The 23,461-nt window shown below is 41.6% G+C and overlaps 1 protein-coding gene across 2 annotated transcripts; it reads right to left on the reverse strand.

Moving 5' to 3' along the window:
* Window positions 1–1,248: 1,248 nt before the first annotated feature.
* LOC121065252 (MARVEL domain-containing protein 3-like) lies at window positions 1,249–18,945 on the reverse strand. 2 transcript variants are annotated; one of them, XM_040547961.1, is made up of 4 exons: window positions 18,808–18,945; window positions 17,654–17,807; window positions 14,208–14,380; window positions 1,249–2,140 (listed from the first exon to the last, which is right to left on the reverse strand). In XM_040547961.1, the coding sequence occupies exons 2-4, from the start codon at window positions 17,767–17,769 to the stop codon at window positions 1,434–1,436; spliced, it is 996 nt and encodes a 331-aa protein (XP_040403895.1). In that variant the 5' UTR covers window positions 17,770–17,807; window positions 18,808–18,945; the 3' UTR covers window positions 1,249–1,433. The 2 variants fall into 2 exon arrangements, with proteins under 2 accessions (XP_040403895.1, XP_040403894.1); XM_040547960.1 differs by lacking the exon at window positions 18,808–18,945 and adding an exon at window positions 18,076–18,718.
* Window positions 18,946–23,461: the final 4,516 nt, after the last annotated feature.

Genomic DNA, 23,461 nt, shown 5'->3' on the forward strand with positions numbered 1-23,461 from the left:
ACTGAAGTCTCTATTGCTAATGTGGGTCACAGCAAGTTTTGAAAACATTTTCACTCATGTCTCTTTATAAGCACAGTAATGCTCTGAAGCTTGTTTATGTTCAAATTGTTAAAGATATGTTTACAGTATTATATCAATGCCAAATACTTATTGTAATCACATTTTCTTGTTAGGCATATATAACCTCAAACATAATCCTTTGAGACATGTTTTTGTGAGTGTGTCTACATATAGGTATATAAAGTATACCACAAACAAGCTCTGTTATGGTTCAAAAGAGCCCCATCTGGGCAATGATTCTGAGCAGACAAAACTGAAAGGCCACAGCCAGAATCAAAATTGCCTCTTCCCTCCACGCACATTGAAAAATCTGAGGTACTTCATTAATAGCCTTTTTCTTCTCATTCTCTCATCTATGAAGTCCAGTGACCTATTTCATCTGCCTCAAACAAAGGACTCTTAAAAGATGGTCTCTTAAATTTATTTTCTCAACCCTGGGGCCATATAATTACTGCTGCTCACCCACGCTTTTCGTGTTTAGATACTGGAAGGATGCATGTATTCTTTATCATTGTTACAACATTCCCATGAAAAATCAGTGGCAGCCAGCATGCTCCTGACTTGGGTTCTGCTCATGGTCAGCTGTAGTCAGCCAGCCAAACCTTCTTGAGACGGTTACAGAAGCAAGTGGTATCTTCATTAAGCTGATAGCTGACAAATGTGCTGCCTCTCAGGTTCTGAGCTCTGCTCGGATCAAAACAGCAGAGACCTGGAGCAGGACCCAGATGCTGGTTTTGAAGTTGCAGCTAGTTCCCCTCAGCAACGTTCCACAGGGAGCGCATGATCACCATGTGATGACCCCCATGACTTAACAGATAAAATGCTTCATTATGCCAAGAGAAACAGGTCACAAGCGTAGCTCAGGTTGAGATTCAGAAAGGCACTTGAGTGTCCCCTGCTTTGTGAGTATTGTGGCTTAAGTCAGTAGGATGCATCAACAGGCACAGGATCTGTTCGAGGACTTCTCTGCAGAGATGGCTGTCTGTGCTAGCTGTGTATTCAATTCCTTAGGTCAAGGGAGACGAAAGGAAGTGGTTGTTAACACCAGCTTGGCAGCACCGTGATTGCAACCTGCTGACAGCCCACTGTTGCTTAGATTTGCTCTGTACAGGGGGAAAACATTAGAATTGAACACCTTTTAAATGCAGGAGTCTGTTTGAGAGACTGATGCAGAAAGCCCTGTTAGAATTTCCTCTCAGCATCCCTTTTATTACATCATGTTATAACAGTATTTTTACATTCGGTGATTTGATACATACTTCCAGTACCTTGTTGGACAATGCACTTTGGACTCATTGCCTGTTAGGCATGCAAAGTCCAGTGCCCGCCCCTTGCTGAAGCTCCTGTTCTTTGGCACAGTCCCAGAGCTGACTTCAGACTAACGTGGCAAGAGCCTGGATGTTGCGGGAGCTCTCAGGGGTCCTGTGGACGGCGTGGTCATTGCTGATATTTCTGTCTCTAATGCTGCTATTGGGGCTGTACTGAGCCTTGGCCGCGTGGCTCCGGAAGGCCCGGACAGTTCGAATAGCAAGGATGCAGACCACAAAGCTAGCGAAGTACAAGCAGGCAGCAGCAACGCCAAAGAGGCCGACGGCTGCGTCGCCACCCTGGACCACGCAGTTCATGGAGGTATAGCCGCGGCGCGCGTACAGCCTCTCGCGCCTCTTGCAGGTTTCCGTGGAGTTCACCTGGCTGACAAAATGCAAGTAGAGGCCGACTGCGGCGATGTAGCCCGTGCCAGCCAGGAGGTTGAAGGCACATTCGCCAGCGAGCAGCCCCAGTTTGAGGCGGTGGATGGGCTTCACCCCCACAACAAGGAAGACGAGCGTAAGTGCTGCTGCTGTTAAGCTGAAGGCTACCCCGCCATAGACGCACGGGGCTCTCATCTGGGTGATCTGCATGTCAAGCTCTCTCACCTCCTGGAGCTCCGTTCCCTCGAAGGGGCTGTAGGCTGAGTTCAGGTTAAAGGAGCCGAGACCCAAACCGCTGAGGGAAGTGAAGCCTGCAACAGAGGCCTGGGCAGCGCCCACGCAAATCAGAACCAGGAGGTTAACTGTGATTTCCACGAACTTCAGAATGCCTGTAAGGAGCAGAAAGATGGGAACAGATGTCAAAATCACGTCTTGAGCAAACTGCGGGTGATAAAAGTACACCAAAACCATAAACAGCACTTTTACGGAGATAGTCCTCTTGGCTACAACAACGGAAGGGTATTTCTTTAAAAGTAATAACGAAAAAAAATAGTGCGAGCTCTCACGGGTACGTTTCAGAAGTTGGGCAAATTATTATTTTTTTTTTAATTTGTCAGTGTGCTTGATAAATGGATCTCCATGGGGATGGAGGGGAAAAATCCATAAAAATTTTACTGTGCTTGTGTGACTGCCAAGGAAAGTGAACGGTGATTGTATTTTGGCCTGTAACTACTTGGCATAAACACGGAACAAGAAATATCCAGTATGAACAAAATGCTGAGGTGAAAGCTGACAAAAAACCTAGAATTTTCTAATGGCTTAAAATTTGTATAGTTATTTAGGTCCTTAAAAACATGTTTACTGCTTTAACTTACGTATTTTGTGTCTAAGTTTGTTAATTTAAACGTACTGTCTAATCAGATACAACTTTCACTTTCACAAAATCTCTTCATAATATTAAGAAGCAGTTCCTGATTGATCAGAAAAAGTGGGGGATGGGGACAAAAAATACCTTACATGTCGGGGTAAGGTAGTGGAAATTTGGTATCACTTTGTGTTCTCTTACGCATGCCCAGTTTCAGAAGAAAGCCTTATGATTTCTGAGCTGACTCTTCTCATGTTATACTACTGATAAAGGTAATCAAGATTTTTTTAAGCAAAAAGAAGTGGATAAATGGCTTCTGTTTGTACTAGTTGCCTGTCAGGAAAGAGCAGCGTGGCTTAGATAAATCTGATTATTCTGTGACAGCTCACTAGGGGTCAGGCTAAGATTAGTAAACATGACTGTTGCTGAAGTGCAGCATAGCTAGAGTTGCCTATTTGGGAAATGAAAACCTCCAGTGTATCACGTGTCTTGATCCTCTGGTCCTGAAATTAATTACTGAATAGTGAGTCGTCTTATCCCACTGTAGTCTGACAACCAAGAATGTAAGATGCTTCACACAGTGGTCCTATATTTGTCTTTAGAGAGGGGTGGGATCCTTGGCTTGCATGCAGATGTTCATTTTATGCTACTAATGTTGATCAGCATGGCATTCTCCTCTTGAGCAACGGCTCAATTGCTGTCAAGGCTGTATGGGCTTGAAAAGAAATCCTCTCTTGTGTTGCCAGATGCTTCTAACCGAAGAAAGTCAGCAACAGCCGCTATGAAGGATCATTGGATATTCCTGGATATTCCAGGATAGTCCTGTTCTGCCCCTTCTTAGTCCCTCCACAGAGGGCTGAGACAACAAATACCCTCCTGCTGCTGCTGCTTGCTTTCACTGGAAGGCGCTTCTGACAAGGTTTGACAAGGGCCTTTGGTTACTTCAGGAGCGCTTGCTTTCCCCCTGTCACCAGACTGCTCCCCTCACTTCTGCTAACACAGCTGTTGGTAGGTGCTGAGCCCGTTCACATCACGGCCCTGTGAACCATCTGCTTAGCACACACAGGAGCAGTGACAGCAGTGGTAATACCTGGGAACAGAGTATCTGAGGCTCAGCATGTTTCAGGTTGTGGGTGTGTGCATGTGTATACATATAAAGCGTACACACATTTCATATCCTAAGGAGAAATAGGTAAAGCAGGCAGAGAAGACAGTGTTATCGTTGAGGAAGAAATAAGCATGCACTTCTATGCATGTTTTCTTCATAGATGATGCCCATTTCTGCGTGAAAACCTGCCTTTTCCTTGACCCTTCTTTCACACAACCATTTCTGTGAAGCATGGCAATAATCATGCTGTTTACTAATCGTGTTCACGAGGCTTTGTCATCTAAGGAAATATTTGTGAAGCTATATGTAAAGAGAAATTTAAATCTCAGTCAATGAGACAGGATTTGGGCCTCCTTGTACCAATTTCAAACAATGAAAGCAAAAAGACTTGAAGTTTTTAATGGGTACAGAGTCACTGCTTTAACTAGGACTGTTCAAAATATTTTTAAAGAGTAATAGTAGTACAGGACATTCAGTGGAACTGGATCAGATTTTTTTTTTGTCTACCCACTTGATCTGTACTATATGCCTCCCAAATTCAGGGATTTGGCTTAGGTCCTCATGGTCCTTGAGCAGCGTCAGTTGCAGAAGGTGACTGTAAGGGCTGACAACTGATTTCACAGATGCTCTATCGGGAAGCAGTTCTGAAGAGTTTACAGGGAGGAGAGACTGCCTGACGAAGGGAAAGCTAAGTTTTAAGTACGTATGGAAAATTGAAAGATGGGAATTCATGAACAGCCAGACGTCTCCTACCTCTGTCCTCAGAACTTCTCTGACCAGTGAAGCACTCTGACCTGTTAAGTATCAACTTTTCCTATACATCACCTTGCTGAGCTTTGGAAAAGGCAATTTTCTGTTGCACCTGCTGCTCCACGTCTGTAACAGTATGAAAACAACTGACCCCAATCCTCAATGGCTTTGTTCGAAAATTTCCTATGTATTCACACAAAGCCTTGACTTTACTGAGCTGACTGCTGGTACTACTGTAGGACTGGCATGATGTGATGAGAGGAGAAATATAATCAGCGTGGGCTACTGTATTTTTAACTGCAGTAGTTGTAGATGCTTTAATGGCATGCTTGGAAAATTTCTTTTGACATGGCATTCAGGTTGGACAGGTTTTATATGTACCTGTAGTGTTTTCACACACGCCTGCTGTAGAATTGATTGGAGTGACTAAGCAATGGAGAGAGGTTCATTAGCAGTTACTCCATCGGTTATTTGCAATATCTGGATCAACTTTAAAACAAACAAACAAAAAAAAAAAACAGTAACAGAATCTCTGGTATTATAGAAAATCATAAAATGATGAACACTATGTAGATCAAAGCTGTGAGTGTAAGGTCTCTGATGACAGCCAGCAGGGTTTGTGAAAACAATAGACAAGATATTCCTAAGGCCTTGTACAATCTTTGGGATTTTGAAGGAAATGTTAAGCCCTACAGTATTTTCAAATCTTGACCCAGGCACCCTAAAAACTTCATACAACCTTCACCTGTTATCTGTTACAGTTAAAAGCTGATAGTATAGTATATATAGTATATAGTATAGTATATGATGGTATAGTAGATTGGGATCCACTATACTAGTATAAACAGGATAGACAGACTTGAGAAATAAGGAGTAAAAGGACAGTGAAATTTTGAGTATTAAGTCTGTCAAGGTATGCCAATTAACGCATTGTAGCAGTGATCTATGTAAAGCGTTATACTACAGGCAAAAAGGACCAAGTTCACATCCACACTTGACCTGAGTCTCCATTGTCATTCTTACTTTCACAGGCTGGTTAGCTAAGTCATCTTAGTTATAGCTGCAGAAACCACGTTGCCAAAAATTTTTCCAAAGTGGCAGCTGTTGATCTCTGCAAGTATTCCCTAATCCCATGCAACGACAAATGTGTTGCAGGACTTGAGCATAAAATGACAGGAGGCCTGAAAATCACAGACTCATAGATTCATAGAATCTCAGAATGCCACTGGCTTGTATTTTTTTCCCCCTCTTCCTTTCTCAAGGTCAAAATCTTGGGATCAACCTAAAATGTTACTGATTTATATCAGAATTAGCAAAGGAAATAGCTGGCTTTGGGAATGAGCTCTCTCCATCCTGAGCAAGTAATGAGACTGAGTTCTTGGTTCCTCGATTTCCACTTCCCTTCCCACACTTTTCTGCACTGCTTTTCAACGCTAAAGGTAGGAAGAACTGATGCAATCCAGAAGGTCATGGATGCTGCCAGGAGCTTTCCAGAGAATTGCTTCACTCATTCTATAAAATCCAAATCTGCAATGGGTGATACCTTCAATTTATTGCACTTGTAAACTTTGTCTGCTGTGTAAGCTACCTGCTGTAACAAACATGGTGTCTTCCACAAAATACAATCTTTCAATTTATATCATGTATCTATTATTCACCGTTTTTCTCTCCCTTCTATGAGAACTGCATGCTTTGCCATTGCCATGGCATCAATGCACTGATCAGTAGCTTTGTTTTATATAAAATGGTGGGCTCAAACATGCAGCAAAGCAAGCAGGCAGACTGGAAGGGTTGCAGAGCCATAGGCAGCTGACCTTACTCTAACAGGTCCTACCCTTGGTTGGGCAGTCATCATGTTCTTCCCTGGCCCAATAACTCTGGCCTAGTATTAAGCCCTTCCAAGAGCTGTTTTAATAAATTAAAAGAGCAGGAAACGATTCAACTCTTCTCTTGTGTGCTGCTGTTTTTTCCTGCAACTTTAGCAACTTGAAGTGACTCATGGAGTATCTGATGAGCAATTGTGCTTGGCGCGAGTTTAGCAGGGGAAATAACACAGCCAGGACCAGAGAAGGATCAGAAACTCTCCTTTTCAGGTGAGGCGAGATGTTAAATCTGCATGCGTTGTCTCACAAAACAACACTGCGTGTGACTGTGTGGTACTCAGTAGACCCAAGGTGTGTTCAAGTCTCGCACGTTGGAAGCTGTCAAGTCTTTTTCACCCAGGCACTGTGGCAGGATGACCCCAACATGCAGGCATCACGATCAGCATGGGTATGTACATGCGTCCACAAAGTAACACGGTCAATTCGCGTTTGTTCCTACGTTTCCACAGCTGACAAAAGGCCATCTGTAGGACAGTCAGATCTGGCTGTTCCTCTTGAACTCACCCTGACCCCGTGAGGGCCTGACTAACAGACGAGGCCTTCAGAGCGTCTCTCTCCACTGCGCCTTGGCACAGCAGTCACTTTTTTCCTTCTGTTGACTGCACGTGGGCTCTTCCTCCTGACTCTTTTGGTACCATTCCTTCCTGTTGATTTAACAACTCTAAGATACTTTATGTTCGTCTTTCTCTACATGGCTTCTGGCTCGCTCTCTCCCTCTGCTCCCCTCGCAGGCCGTGTGCAATTGGGATCGGAGGTCCCAGGGGTGTCTGTCTGTCCCTCTGAGAAAACCTCGACCCTAGTGCCACGGTGCATGTGACACAGCAGGCAGCACAAGGAAAAACCGCACGCGAACCCGCACAGGTAAGCGGTGCCTGTGTCACATCCCATTAGGGGTCGCTCAAGGAGAAGGGAAGACAGGAGTTAACGGCTACAATACACGCAGTAAAAATAATTCTCCCAGCCTTTCTCAGTAAAAGTTGTCTTGTTTTCCAGTTTGGGTAGCTTTCTGCTTCTCAGAGGTAATGTTTTTTATTTTTTTTCCCCCTCCAAAGGAGCAGACAAGTATTTTGACCATATATAGCAACTTACAAAAGCTGGAGACAGTCCTGAAAAGGATTTCGTATGCTGAACTTCTCTCGACAGTGCAGGTTTTGCATTCCACAGAGAGTAAGGACACAGCTCAATGTGCAGCTTTGGTCACCTCTGGGCTAAACTGAGTTGGTGGCAGGAGAAATACAATGGGTGGGAAGGGGAGAAAATGTCAAAGGAAAAGGAATTTTGTTCCCCAAAAACGCGACAGAAGAGAGGAGGAAACAAAACAATGGAGGAGGAGACCTAAAAAAGGGAAATGAAAAGGAGACAACAGTCGCAACAGATTAAAAATGTTAAATCTGGATGCAAAGTATTAAAGTATCTTGCTAATGGTGTTATTTCCCTCATGTAGACCAGCATGAAGCATGATCTTACTCTTACTGAAATGAGTAACGAGAAGTAGACCAACTTCGTTAATGCAAGTTCAGGGCAATACACAGCTTTGCCAGAAACAAGCAAACCTTCCCCAAGCCCCCACACCACCACTCTTTGTGTAGGTCTCCATGTTCTTTAGTCAGTGGTGGGATTTAACTTTCACTGAGTTATGCTAAAATCTCCCTAATAGAGTAACATTCAGAGGATTAAAAAAAAAAAAAAAAAAACTCAGAACACGATAGTTACAAACAGGGAAAATTAAATTATTCGTGTGCTCTAGAAAGAAGCACTACTACTGTCTTTTAATGAGTTGTCCCTCTTTACTAAAGAAGATCGCTCTGCTAGGAAATCTCAAAGGATGATCAGCCTTGGTTTTAATGATTCACACAAGCCTTATATTCATAATTAATGCTCAAATTCAAATGTACTGCCCTGTTTTTCCATGTGTATCATCTTCCCTTGAAAAACTATTGTCCCACCTGCTCTACCCAATTTTCACAGAAAAGCATAGACTTGATTTGCAGAACTACTTCAACAGCCTCTGTCTCCAGAGAGTTTCCCACCGCTGTATGACACTGATTTACTTGCAACTGAGGCACAGTTTCAGTGTTTTTTCCCTGTCTGGGAACAACAGCTTTTGTCGCAGCAGTTCCTCAAAGCATCACTTGTAAGCATGATTTTAATTTCTCTCCTGTTAACCCAGCATGAGTCACCTTCTACAGTTTTGGAAAAGGTGGGAAGCAGAAGGTCTTGCATTGAACTGCAGAACTTAGTAATACTGATTTAAATACAATAGCTGTAAAAAGCCTTCGATGTATTTGTGTCCCTGGTAGGTCTCCGCATGATCACCTCATGTTCTGCATTTCAGGAAATGGCATTTTTTCTTCCTAACGTACCCGTCGTTTGGTCAGGTAGTAAACAAATATCTTGGTATCAAAACTAACTTGCAGGGGTTTTATGCTTTTTTTTTTTTTTTTTTAAGTCCAGAAAACAATGAAATGCTCGTTTCTTATGCCAACTTTCTGTAGCCACTCCTTTCATTTAAACTGAAACTGAGCCGCCTTTAGAAGGTATAAAGATTGGGGTGTTATCGGTCTTTAAGTAACCATAGCCTGGCTGAAGGTAGGGCAGGTTGGAGGAGCCTGTGAACCGGAGCTTCTCATTCACTTGACAACTTGTGGGTTGTCGTACCTGGTGAGCAGCATTCCTGGCTGGGTGTATTTTTCTCCTTTAAGTGAGCTATGATCCCTTGCTAAAGAAATACAGCTACGTTCAATATAGTCACTCTGCTGTATGAATCAGCTTGGAGAGCCACTTTTTGAAGACAACAGTTTTTCTTGGTTGCTAGAATTTGGGTCAGATGAAAGGCAGACAAACCCAGTGGCCTTGCAAGAAAGATGGTACCACTCTTATTTTACACTGGTAGAGCGCAGACTTAACTAAGATTTCCCAGTAGGGAACCATGGACCAGAGTCTAACATATGCTTAACAGCTAACATCAACTTTGCCTGCTTTCCTTCCCTGCTACCTCAGGTCAATCTTCTCAGCTGTAGTTTTTCCCTCTCTAAAAACAATAATGTACCTGTTAGCACAATCCCAAAAGGTGGGTGAAAACAATTGATATAAAAACGTGGGCAGAGGGAAGTCGCATATCATGACAGGGCAACAGTTTGTTAAAGGTAGGATAGGTTATCTGCAACGATTGTAGCTCCCCTTCACGGATTTATAGAGTTAATTGCTCGTGGCTATTTGTATTTTGTGGCAAAACCAAGCTTACCTCCAAATGAAATACTCTTCAGAACAGGAAGGTTACCTGCAGCTCTGCTGTGCGCTGTATCTTGTTAATGTGCAATATTAATTAAGCATTTCCAATCATCTGGACTATCTTCATTTGCTTAGCTCTATCCAATTCACACTATTAATGCCCTCTGTCTTTACAATTCCAGGATCAAAAAACTTGATGGCAAATTTCAGCTGTTTTTCACACTGTATTTAAATATACTTTGTAAGAGATAGAAGGGGCATGCTACCTAATTACAAGTGAGACTACAGGGGAACTTAGTACTCTGTTCTTGTAACAGAAACATGTTGAAATTAACCGAGCGTCTACTAGCATGATCCTTCTGCTTAGGGTGACTTTTCACCTTGTTATTTTTTCCACTCTATGAGTATTTGCCAGCATGTGCAGCTACAGGAAAAACTTAGACTGTGCTTTGCGAAAACAAAAGCTTATAGATGTTTACATTTGAATTAATGCTGGCTTGTTAATGCTTGAGTATAACTTGGAGAAAGTCATTGTTATTCCCTAATTCTATTTCCTCCTCCAAATAAATTTAGTTTGATATTTCCTCCTGGCTATGTTTGAAGTCATAGACTTTTTTTGTTGTTACAAATCATAATACTGTCTTCTTCTGAGAGGAAATTGGTCTGAAGGCTATAACAATTGTGAATGTTAGAATCTAAGCTAAAGACATCAATGTTTGGAAGCGCCTACAATATGCTTAAGAAATCTGATAGTGTTCATGGCGCCTCTTTAAGCTGTAATCATGGCAGAAAAGAACAGGGACTCAATTATATCTGTTCCATCACAAACTTTTTTCTATCCTTTTTAAGTGCTGTCTCCCTTAAATGCCACATGGGTCGAAGTACTAAAAAAAAAAAATAAAGTTAGCACTCAAGTTATGACTAGCATGGTACAATTCTATTCAAGGCAAAAATGCAGGCATTTCCTGAGCCAGATACTGACCAAAGATGATGGTAGAAACTTTGTTTACCTTCACCATTTAAGCAAAACTAAAGAAAACATTATCCTGCAATTGCATTGCTCCACCTCTTTCACACCAGTATACATAATGAAGTTATAACAAAAAGTTTTTGAGGTCAAGTGACCAAATATCTGTGACCAATTTAAGATCAGCAATTCGCTCTTGGTTTTGGCTCAGATTTTGCTCTCTCTAAGGTGAAGGAACAACCACGGCAGCCAGCCTTGAACAACTTCTCTTGTTCCTTCTAAGCAAAGCAAATATGATTGCTAACTTAATTTTCATAGAACTATAGAAATCTTATCCATACCAACCGAGAAAGCAAGTTCAATGTGATTGTCTAAAATAACTTCAGCTCTAAGTATCCCCAGGCCAAAAACTCTGTAATTTTCAACGTGTTGTCGTAGCTGCAGAAAATGGTTATTCCAAGCATTAGTTCCTTAGCTGATGATAGGTTCGTCTTTATCAGAAGTTTATTTCCAATTCTTGTATAATTATAAAGAATACCTAGATAGCTTGACACCATTCTATAAGCTGGTGTGTACTACAGAAACAGAAGGTGGCAAACTTCTGTGTGTCTATTGTCTTCTGAACCTACACTCTGCAGATCCAAAAGTGTGACTTACCCTATGAAAAAAAGCACACAGTAACTAGACATAAAGCTAGCATAGCAAAGAAAAGTCAGAAGTTCTGTAGAGGCGCAGGTGTTTGAAAGAATCAGCAGATATATGAAGAGAGGCAATCCAAGTGGTAGTACATCTTATTTTTCAAAAAAGTTTATGATGAAGCTTCTGGCTAACAGCTCTTAAAGGACACAAGCTCCTGTGAGATAAAAGGGAAGATCCTCTCACGGATTAGTAGTTGTTAAAAGAAAATAAAGAGGAAATGACTGGCTTTCAAGCAGATGGAGTTAAGGGAGAAATCTTTGTTCTGTGCTGCCTGTCACTAGCTATGCCTGTATTAGCAGTGCAATGGGAGTGGATCCACAGAATGAAACAGTTGGAGACCCTAAAAAGTATTAAACACAACTGAAGTGAAAACAGTTATTCAGTTCACAAAATGGTACCTATTCCAGAGAACAACTCACTCTCTACTGGTCCAAATCCCTACATTTCTCCTAAATTTGCACTCTAGTATATTGCTTGAGAGGATGTGTAAGTAGATGACTTCCTTATACAATCCAGTACTGCTACCCACGTGGTATCGACCTGAACAGCTTTGAAGAGGTCTTGCTCACAGAATTTTTTAACAGATCTTTTCCTTCTGTTTTCAGGATGAAAGGATTAAAAAAGGAGCAGAATGGTATGAAGTTTCTTAGATAGTATCAAATGTTCCTAATCGTGCAAGAGTTTAGTATCAGTTGGCAGTTGTTCCTCCTATTATATTCATGTTGGGTTTATTTTCATAATGCAGTTAAAGGGAAAAAAAAAAGCGGGGGGGAGGGATTAGGGACAGAAGGAGAGAATAATAAAAGATAGGAGAACAATGTATTTTTTTGTGCTGCTGCTTGCAGCTGAGGTGTTAGAAGGATCCCTGCAAAAGTAACAGTCTGTTTAGGAAACTTGACTTTAGCTTTTTGGGATATTGCGGGTGAAGAGCATGGATAAAGAGGGCAGCACTTAGGTGAAGCAAATACTTCACAGAGCCCTGGTTGTTTAGAATTCCTCTCTGGTATGACAAACTCATCAACACGCACTGAAAACTTAAGTATAGTTGCTGGGCAAAAAGAAAAAATAGATTTAGTGAAAGAAGAGTGATGCGTGCTCAGAGACTTCACATTTCCTTAGAAAAGACTGTGCTAGATCACTTGATTTCTCAGCCTCACTTGATACTACTAATTTATTTTGGAATTACGGCGATCGGGAAGGGGGATTTTATCAGTGTGCTGATAAAAAACACTGGCAAAAGAAAGATATTTAAAGAAGCATTTCGAGGAACTTTCAATGCTGTAAGAAGCTGTACCTCACATGTACTGACTCTATTCAACAGTTCATGTAGTTTTTCATTTATAATGTTTGCTATCTGACTGAAGGAAATACAGAATTCTGCAAAACAGTTCTAGGGAATTCGGCTAAATCTTGGTACTTTCAAAAATTAAGTGGGGTGGTAAAATTCTCATGATCTTATCAACCTCAAATTTCTTTTCATTTATTGAAATAAAACCATTAACAAAGTGGTTTATTTTCTATATGATCTCTTTTCCCTCTTCCACTGCAAGCTCAGGCACTATATTTTTGGGGAAATACTGAGCAATACCTGGGGGAGGGTGGGAGTGAAATCATCGTCGTCAACTGATGCATGCAAATCTAGGATATTTTGAAAATGTTAATGACGTTTAATGCGCTGAAATAATGAGAAGCAAATGGGGGGAAAAAGCGCAAGTCACATTAAGCTACCCATAAGTCTAAACAATCAGTGAAACTGGAAACTAAAAATAACGTGGCACTTCATTTTTCTAAACCTGTGGAAAAAATAACACATGGAGTCTTCTAAGGTTTTTCAGACGAGTTAAAACAATCCAGCACTGTTGCAGGAAGAACTGCCAATACAATCTTATCAGGAATAAAATAATTACGGGTCTGTGTCAGTAAATACGCTCTGCTAACTGTTGGAGTTAAAATTCCTTGAAAAAACCCAAAGTGCATACAAATAAACAATTACAACATATTTTTAAGAGAAAATAGCTCAGCTCACTCTTAAAATTGTTCACACAGAGAGAAATATCAAGAGCAAATCAAGTGTGTTATTTAACTTCCCTTCATGGAGCAAAGAAATAATATTGTGTTATGTGTTTTCATTTCCTTGCAACAACTAAACTCTTCATTTGTCTCTTTAGTGGAGAACACTGCAAGGCTTTTTATATACTCTGCCAAAGACCTTGCACCTAACTGCATGTTTTAACTTAGACTGCAGTGGGCCTTTTTTAAAAACAGCGAGAATGCTCTCTGTCCTGAAGAGAGAAAATTTTAAAGGAGCAGTAGGCATTTTAGCTGCTACTTTTTTTTCAGTTTACGGGAATGAGTTTAACTTAAGAGTTAAGGCTGATTTCCTCCCACATTCATGATTGCTTCTCTGTTTGTTGTAGCCACTTTCTAGGTATGAAAAAAAAATTGTATTTCTCAAGAGCTGTTTTCTATGGACACGAATCCAACAATAGTTTTGTGTCATGCTACGTTACTTTATAAAGATGCATCAGCGATGACTGGATTATATCCAGAGTTGATAAAAAGTCTGAGAAGAATGTGTCAGAATCCTGAGGCTTTGATGTTGCATTAGTCATATTTAAATTGCCTACGGATGCAAGTATTTATTTCATTCCTAAATCCCAAAGCTTAACTCTTGCTGCACAAACTGGCAATTATGCACGTGACCCACACTGGTGCTCTGGATGCAAGCTCTGTATATGCATCTTCAGGTATCTAAATATCTCTGTAAATCTTGCTTTTCAATACCTAAAACTAGTTACTAACCTGCAGTTATGTCATTCATTCATTTTAACTTAGAATTTTAGATATTCCCCTCAGATTTACATTGTTGGGCTTCTGAACACAGAAATCAAAACCAAGACCAGCCCTAGGAAGGAGAGAGGAGTAGATGGCAGGTAGTAAGAACCTCACGTACCTCTTGTTGTGCATACCTTTGAACACTTCATTGAGAAGGTTTCCTTGGGAGGATAATACTGAGGCGGCGGGCCAAAATATTCCCGTGATGCTCCTGAAGTTTTAGAGTATGAGTCTGAGCAAACAGCGGAAGAAGCCCTTGAGTGCTGGCCACCTCGGATATCTCTTGCTGACCTACAATGGAGTAAACAGGTAATGTATAGTAATTAAATCATGCTTTCTTGTGAATGTGAAAACATTAAAAGCTGGAAGAAGCTCCTTTTAGTGGAACCAGCTGACTCGTTTCATAAGTCTCTGATCTTTTTTGCTTGTGTGTTTTGGAAGCAAATATTGCATAAAAACTCGCATAAATCCATGCAAAACTTGCATAAATCCATGTTCACAAGCATATTTGCACTTGATCATTCATTGTTATTTTGGAAAGCTGTGTACTCACAGGCTGCGCTTGGTTCAGTTACTCGCAAAAGGCAGCAAGAAGAGTGTGAGGGGAGAGTTCTTGTCTCCTTAAAAATGAAGTAACAGATTTTTTTCCATGAAAAACAAACATTTTTAGCTAGTCCTGAGAATAAAACTTACAATTATTTTCAAATTAAAAAAGCAGTTGAAGATGTTAAAACTGGGGAAAAACATTAGCCTGTATGTCTTTCTCTCTTTCCTGAACTCTCTAATGACAGGTGAAGAAGAATCTAAAATCAGCCAAAATAAATGAATTTCATGGATCTCTGCTTTGAATCTTCCATTTGTATACTTCAAATTGGAATTGTCTGGTTTGCTGCAATGACGTACAGCTCCACAAATCAAGACTGATGATGTATAAGGTTGGTGGGATTTAGATTATTCTGTGTGAACAGTGCAATTTGCTCTTTTAAAACTGAGTTAACACTCGGGTTAAAAGAAACAGTGGCTGTAAATCACTTTGTAAATGCTTGCTCTAATCTAAATGTTCTCCCTCATTTGAAGGAGAATTGGAACTTGCCTTTTTCAAGGTACAGCTGGATGATGTTGTTATTAAAGGGTATTTTAAGTCTCATTCCACATTATTGTTTTATGTCTTCCTATTCAATTACTATCTTGAATTTCTTACCCACATATCAGTATTTACAACTGTAGTTTTGTTTCCTAGTATCACAGCACTTGGGTTTATCTTCATCCAATTCCAGATTCAACTTACAAAAATATTATCACATTCATCCACATTAAATCATGTTCTTTGTAATCTTACATTTTAATTAAGACCTTCAGTAACAAGACCAATGCTAACATCTCCGTGTGTAGTTGCCAACAGCTCTATTTGGCTGAAACAATCCTGATTTTTCTGACCTTTGTCCTGTGTCTTGTGCAACTACCAAAGCATCCTGCGCAGCTGTGTCACATAAATTAAATAAGCTGTGTGATTTATAAAACTTCCAGTTAACTTGAAAGCAATCCCTTTGGTACTTCTGATGCAGCTGCTTCTCTCTATTGTATCTTGCTACATGCCAAAAAACAAAACAAAAAATAAAAATAAAAAAAACAACTCCCCTAATGTTCAGTAACTGAGTACAATTGGAAAAAAAAAATTCTTCTAGATGTTTTTTTTTTCCTCATAATGGGCCTCTTCTGGCCACCTTTGCTCCTGTTGCTCTCCAGGACTTTCCAGTTCAGCGTAATGCAACTCTTTCTTCTCGGCAATGAGAGGAAGCATGCTATAGGAGTTTCAGACAGAAATGTACTGTGAAAGAGAAATACTGTCGCTAGAAAGTCTTTGCTCGTATGGGAGTGCGTTACACACCCAAATTACAACTCCTACAAAACTCTTCCCATCTCTTTAGTTATGGTATCTGGAGGTCTTTTGGTCAATTAACCTAAGATTTCACCAAAGTACTGTAACTTCCTTTCAAAATCAGTTGTTCTTGAGAGGTACACAGGAGAAATGCTGTTAGGTTACACCAAACTCCATCAAAACGATGAATGAAAGTTTTTTGATTAGTTGCAGTGAAGACTGGTGCCTGGAGTCTTGGCTTGACTCTAAGAATGATCTCCGTGGCTGTTACAGATCTCTATCTGCAGCTTCCCCTTCTCTAATCCATGCTGTATACAGTGAAGGTCTGTTGGCCTTTCTGGTCCTTCCACCAATTTTCAGTCTGCCTCCAGTAATTTATTTGTAATGGCAAAAACAAGAAGTCCAGAGAAGTTGCTTCAGTGATGCTGTATGTGACACCCCCGACACATTTTTACAGTGGGGTTAATTAATATATTCCCAGCAAATGCTGCTCTCCTTCTAACATGTTCAAGATAATTTAACTATATTCCCTCCTGATCTTTGCTTTTACTAAGGACAATCATACAGCCTCTGAGGATGACTCTTAGGCTGATTTTTGTTCCCATTTCTCTCAAAATTTTCATAGCACGTTAGCTGGTTTTCATAATACAACAGGATTATCATCCAATTTTTTTATATATTTAACTGAAAGTACTCTTTCTAGACCACACAGTGCATTTCACTACTGCTTTTATTCTCATCCTGTTTTTTTTGTTAATGTGTATTGTTGGGGAGGACTTCAGCATTAGAACTTTTCAAGAATCTTTATTACATTTATCTCCTCCCCCCTCCTTGCCTTTTTTCTTAAATTGCCTTACCTTACAAATAGGCCCCCAGAGGCTAAGCAGATGTGAGGAACACCTTACTGCCCTGGCTGATTTGCCACTGGTGTTTACAGCTGCAGATCTCTCTCCAACAAAGCAACCACTGGCATACCCTCAAAGAAAAACAGTCTAAGCTCAGTTCTAATATGCTGTAGGCTAGCCAGGCTGAAAGGAAGAGTACAATATCCTGAGAGTTTATTTGCCACTCCAACCCTTCTATTAGTTTGTTTATTGTACTGATAGTTGGCTGACCCACTATTAAGTGCCACGAACCGCCTGAGGCACTTAAATAAGTACCCATTTATTGATTGCAACTACTTAAATCAATCTTGTTTTGGATTAGAACTTGTTCGTAGCTGAGCTAGACCAACCTAAGAATTCGGTTAAGTGCCTGTGCTGGTCTCAGTCAAGTGATATTCTGGCTTAAACAATGTGTATTTAGCAAGCCTTGACTTGCTCTTGCCTGCTGACCAACTTCTTAACCACCTGTACAAAGACCCACGGCCACACTTCAACTGCTTGTGACCCAGCTTTATCCAGATAACCCTACGAAAGCCACAGCTCTGCTTGTGTCACACAGCCTCTCTTTCTGCCTCCTCTTAGCCTACTGTTACCCTGGAGCTCAATAAAAAATTAAAAATTGCTTAAAATTTCAGTGTAAAATAGTTTCCTGATTCTTAAAGCAGCATGCTCAGGCTTCATGATTTCAAGGCTGAGAAAATGCTTTGTTTACTACCCTAATATGAATGTATTTAAAAGCAAAAAAGAGGGCAGGCATTGTAGACCTGCTGTGATATGTTCCTTTAAGGTGGTAAAACCTACCTTCCATTGTATGGGTATTGCTTTCTTGTTCTTCTGTCTTCCTCATATCTATCAGATCCATGATCCTCATGGTGCCTGCGCTGCTTATCTTGGTATCGTCTCCCATCATGAGGCATCTTGTCTTACATGTATTTTTTCTTTCTGAAATAACTTCCTGCACCAGAAAAATAAGACTGTTTCATTTTATAGCTCTACTCAAAGTTATTCATTGACCAGCGCTTACAGAACACATCCATGTCATGCTGATTCGAGACTTGGTAGAGACTTCCTTAAGAAGTAAAGGAAGTAAAATCCTTTAAACTACACGTAAATTAAGTTCAGTAAAGAAGGATGTTCTTCTCTACATTTCCCTATCGATCAAGTAGTCATATTTTTTCAATATTCAACAGTTTTTGCCCTGAGTTGATTAGGTTTGCTCTTACCCTCTTGTCTCTGCTGCAAGGACAAGGCACGGTGTCCGCAAAGAACATGGATCTCGACTTTGTTACTGTGCTTTTTGTTTGTTTGTTTTTAAAGCCAATACAGCATTAAACACAGCAAATACCCATGTGAGCACGCTACCACCACCCACCCTGACAACCTTTATTCTGGAATTTTCAAAGAGGAAGGCACACCTCGGCGTCAACAGACGTGTTATTGAACATCGCCTCTCCTTTGGAAAAGCATGCTACAAGCAAAGCTGAAACTAACTTTGCACAAAGATATATCCTTTGTAATTTTCTACTAGCTATTTACGGGGGTGTTGCTTCCTGAAAGTGCCTTTGCGCTTTCGCTGTAAGAGATCTCAGCACACAGCGTAAGCACCTAAGCGACCATTTGCCATCACCGCAGCCCTTCAGCGTTGCTCTAAAAGTGCCCCGGTCGATTTGGTTTTGACTGATCGACCTCAGGCCTCGCTTAACGACTCCCCTTCCGTCTCCTTAGGGTGCCATTAAAGACAGCAGCCGCCTTATTTATTTATTTTCACGGCGCACAAACAAAGAGCCGCTGTCTCCCCGGTGGAAGCTACGCTCCCCCGTTCGGGGCAGAGGGCACTCCGAATGGCGGCCGCCACCCGCTCCTACCCCGGGGCAGCGGGGATCCTCCCCCGAGGGCGGCCCGGCCTCGAGCCCGGCCACCTCTCCCCGCTGCCCCCGGCCCCTGCCGCCCCTCACCTGAGGGCAGCGCCGAGCTCCGGCTCCCGGCCAGGGCCGTCCTCCGGCGGCGGGGAGGCGGAGGCGGCCGGCGGCGGCCCGGCCCCTGGCGCAGGTGCTGCCCTGCGCCCTGCCCTCCCTGCTCGGCGGGGCCTGGGCGGGTGGCTGCGGCCAGCAGAGCCCCACAGGCATGGGGGAGCGAAATGTTGCGTCCCGAGGCATGTGACAGCCCTGGCTCTGTTTAATTTAATAAAAGAAGTCCTCGTTCTCCTTCTAAGTGGGGCCCTGAGAGGGTATGCAAGCAGACAAGTAATAAAGTAAAAATCCCAGCCCCCTGTCAGCTGCCCTTTTTTGGGCTGTTTTTAAAGACAATTCCATCTACATGCAGGGCTTGGGGTTGGGAGACCTGCAGTAAGAGACATGGAGGCAAAATAAAATGGAGGAAATTTGTCCCCAGGTGTGGATGGGTAGGAACAGGCTGTTTTAAAGCAAGTACGATAGATGGCAGCTTGAAAAGGGAGGTAGCCACTTAACTCTCCTCAGGTGTAAAGGCAGGATTTAGGTAATTGAACACTTGAACACGTACAGTCTGTTTTCCTGGTGCCCTGCTGAAAGGCCTTACTTTGATGAACAACATGTGGATCTTCTGGGGTTTTGTCTCCTCACTGCCAGCCTGCGATGTTTCCCTCACAGGAACAGTACACTGCTCCCTTCAGGATGCTTCTTGACCATAGGCTGTAAAGAAAAAACACATCACCTTTTCAGAAGCTGTTGGGGATATATCTACTTTGTGCAGAGAACCTGGGCAGACCCATGAACTGGCACTGCTGTGAACTAGTCACTCATTGTGCAGTCCCATGTGGAAAAACTGTAAGTGCCACAACAGCGGGATGGTGGTGGTAACATGGCACAGTGCCTGGCTAATCTGGAGCTTTGGAAAGCTTCCTGAGACTTGTGCCACCCTGCAAAGGCAGAACCCACCCTGTAAAAGCAGAGCTGGGACCAGAATATCCCTTGATTTCCAAGGGTTTATACAGCAACACACTTGGGGTGTCAGGTCTTCTTGAATTTAGGCTTAAGATGTGCAGCTGTTACAATGCAGTCCTATTATAGGGCTAAATGTGACATCCCCTTCAAGTAATCTGTGGGTATCAGAGGAACTGCTGCCTCTGAAATGAGGAGATATCTATGGGAACTGAATACTTAGACATGCGTTTTGGAAATTGCTGGAGCACAGTAAGACTGATTTCCTGCTCCAGTTGAGCTGTGTTAACAGCTTATTCTGCTATTTACCATTCCCACCTCTCCTAGACCTCTTTTACTGTTCCTGGTTTTAGCCGTACAGCTTGTCTTCTCTTTGTCTTGCACCAACTCTAGTGCTCACTTGATTACATAGTAAGCCAATTCAGCTTGCTTTCCAGCCAAAACCAATTTACTTTCTGCTGTTTTAGTGAGTTGAATTGGCTTTGTGCTTCAATCAAATGTGTGCTGGAACAAGGACTTGGCAGAAGCATGTCTCAGAGGGAAGAAACTGGGCGAGGGTTGCGGGGAGAGGGCTACCTCTCTTGGCAGCAGTGAGTGGTTAATGTAACTGAAGCCTTAACGTGAAAGTGCAGTTTAAGACGCTACTATCTACCTATGGGTTAGTTGATACACTTTCTCAGTTTGGGGCTGTCATTCTGGTAGCAAAGACAGTATAACAGCAGGAGTGTTTTATTGCTCCTTAATATAAGTTTCTAATTAAAAATAGTGCAGGCTAGTTTGCCAGGTTTTATGCTAGAGAAGGTTAGGGTGCCTGTATGAATTCTCAATTCTCTTCCATCTACTTGATAAACCTTTGGGAAATCTGTTCTTCATTTACCTCCGGCAGAGGATGTCTATTCTTGATGTGAGGCACAAGGAATAACGACTCCCTTTAGGTAGGCACGTTTCATACAAACAGTGGATGCTTCTTAGGGGGCCTGCTGAACGTCCTCCTTTGGTGGCAGAAAAGAAGCTAGATGGAGGGAAGAAAGATTGCAGGGAGACTTGACTAAAAGCAGACTGACTTTTTTTTTCTTTTTCTTTTTGGTGGGGGATGGGGGTTGATACATGAAAGTATCCTGGCAGCCACTCTCTACAGTTTAAGTAGTAGCTTTGTTAAAGCATTTCTTTTTCTGGGCTGGAAGGGGTTAGTCTGTTGCCATTTGTGTCTGATTGAAGACCGCATGCCGCTCAATGGATATGATTGTAGAATGGATAAAATTCAGTGAAGCTGACAGACTAGATAAGAACTTAAAAAGTGGCTAAAGTCATCTACACTGTGTGATGAAAGTGATTGCCCCTGAGAACTCATAAAGCAAACATAAGGTATTGAGGTAGTGTTTGGTCGAGCTGCTTATACATAAAAACCGATGAAACAACCCATGTTAAATGCTTCTGGTTAGGGAAAAATAAGAAGAGCTAATAGTACGAATATGTCTCTAAGGTGAAAAAAAAGTAGAAAGAGCTCATGGAAGGATCAGATAGGAAGGATCAGATATGGTACTGACTGAATTTGGATGAGAACAATCAAGGAAAAAAAATGTCTTGTTGCTTAACTTGTTTCAGAAAAAATGCCCCCCTTGTTGTATGTAAGGAAACAGTTTTGTATCAAAGATACACCTGATTGTGCCATCAGTTTCTCCTTTTAATAGAAATAACTTTTGTGACTGAATTTTGGCTAGCTGCTGAGGTCCAGAGGGAGTAATTTACAGAAAATGAAGTGTGAAACATTTTGATTTTTTCCTGGTAATTTACTTGAATAGGTCACATCTGTGTCTTGGATCAATGCTGTCCTGGATACTTGCTCTAGGATAATAATAATAAAAAAATACTCTAAAAACCAATCTAGGTGTAGGGTACAAGGTGCCGCAACTAGACCTCCAGGGACAGATTTCTCCAGCCAGAGAGGCAGGGCACCACTGGAGTCTGTTCAATTTGACGGGAACACTAAGCTCCTGAGATCAGCAGGACTAAAATTAGCTTTGGACGTTTTTTTTTTCTACTCTCTTGGTGTTGTTTTTACATGAAATCTGTTGTTTATTGTTATAAAGAAGAAAAAAAAAAAGAATTTGGGTTGAAGGCTTCCTTTTCTTTCTTTCTTTCTTTCTCACTTTTTTTCCTTAAAGGGATTTTGAAATCCATGGTCTTTTGGATGGGAGGTAAATTGAGTTTTGGAACAAAGCGGTTATGTGTTTGTCAATGTTTCCGGTTCTAGTGGGAAAAAGAAACAGCATCACACCAAACACTGCTTCAGCAAAAGAAACATAAACAATATGCATGGTTTCATATTAATATTGCATTCTTAGTGTGTGTTGTGCTGTTACATGCTTATTTTTTAAGCAATGGAAACTATCATTAGGCTTCTTTTATTGCTGTGTTGGGTGACTTATTGGTTTGGTAGTTGTTTCATTTCATAGGCTGAGTCCTTCCCAGAGTCTGCTGAGCAATTACCTAGCACTGATATAAAGATCTTATAGTACAATTGTCAGAGAAGTGGGATTTTGTCACACTGAATCTAGAGGCTGGCTGGGGACTAAACTGCTTCTGGGACACATCCAAAACAGCCTGAAGGCAGCAAGGATGTTTCTGTTGAAGCCTTGAATCCCCGAAGACTGTTATCTGCAGGCCCCTTCATATTTATATCAGCTTGAAGTGCAGAGCTGCAACACCAGCCTCTGTAAGGCTCTGCATCACCACAGCTGTCATTGTCACGCTGACCTTCCTCAAGTTCTGCTGTTCCTGGCCACCCAAGCTGTATCTGAAACCTTATCATTCATTTTTTTTCTCCCTGTTCTTAAGCTGCGTTGTAGGAGGCTGAAGCCATTCTTCCCTTTCGGAAATGCTGAGCAAAACCAAAATGGCTTTTGAAATCTGAGAAACTGTTAGCATTGAAATTTCTCCCTCCTTTCTTAACAGTCCTTTGTCAAGAATTACATCTGTGTTGTGCTGAATTTGGGAGAACTCATGTCTGAGTAGATCTCGGAGACTATCTGCAGTCCCATACTCCTCTTTAATAATTTACCTCTTCAATGTAAAGGTATTTCAGGACTGAAATTTGCTTTCCAAAGACATTTAGGACTTGAGCAGATCTCTTTAGCCTGCCTTGCCATGGCAGTCACACTGGGGACCCTTGGTGAAGTGCCTTTGTCTTTACCTGTCCAGAGGTTTGCAGTCCCAGGCCTGTGATTAAAGGTGCCAGCTTGTAAAACACACAGAACTGCGGTAAGAGGAACTATCTGGGAGCTCACTTCACTGTCTCTTGGCATGAACACATTACATTCCAGGCTTTTGCATGAAATCGTTTGTATTAGTAAAATATTTATGAAGTTTTATTAACATGGTAGGAGCTCTTGCCTCTTTTACAAGAGGTAGAAATTACGAGCAGTCTGCCTTCTCTCTCATTTAATCTCCTCTCCCATCTAGTGTTTTTCTTTTCTCATCTGGACGTAGATAAAATCCAACAACACTGGATATTTGTTTTGCGGTCAAAACTATCTGGAGTCAACAGTCCTGGCAGGCATTGGAAAGACTTCTTGTGCATAGAAAATTTATGAACACGCAGAGATGCTGGGTTCAGTAATCTGGCCTTAAAAGGTATACAAACGTTTTGTTCGTGGTCAAAACACATAATGCTGTGGAACTGAGCTATTTA

The sequence above is a fragment of the Cygnus olor genome, chromosome 2 (assembly GCF_009769625.2).
Source record: "Cygnus olor isolate bCygOlo1 chromosome 2, bCygOlo1.pri.v2, whole genome shotgun sequence".
Classification (NCBI taxonomy): domain Eukaryota; kingdom Metazoa; phylum Chordata; class Aves; order Anseriformes; family Anatidae; genus Cygnus; species Cygnus olor.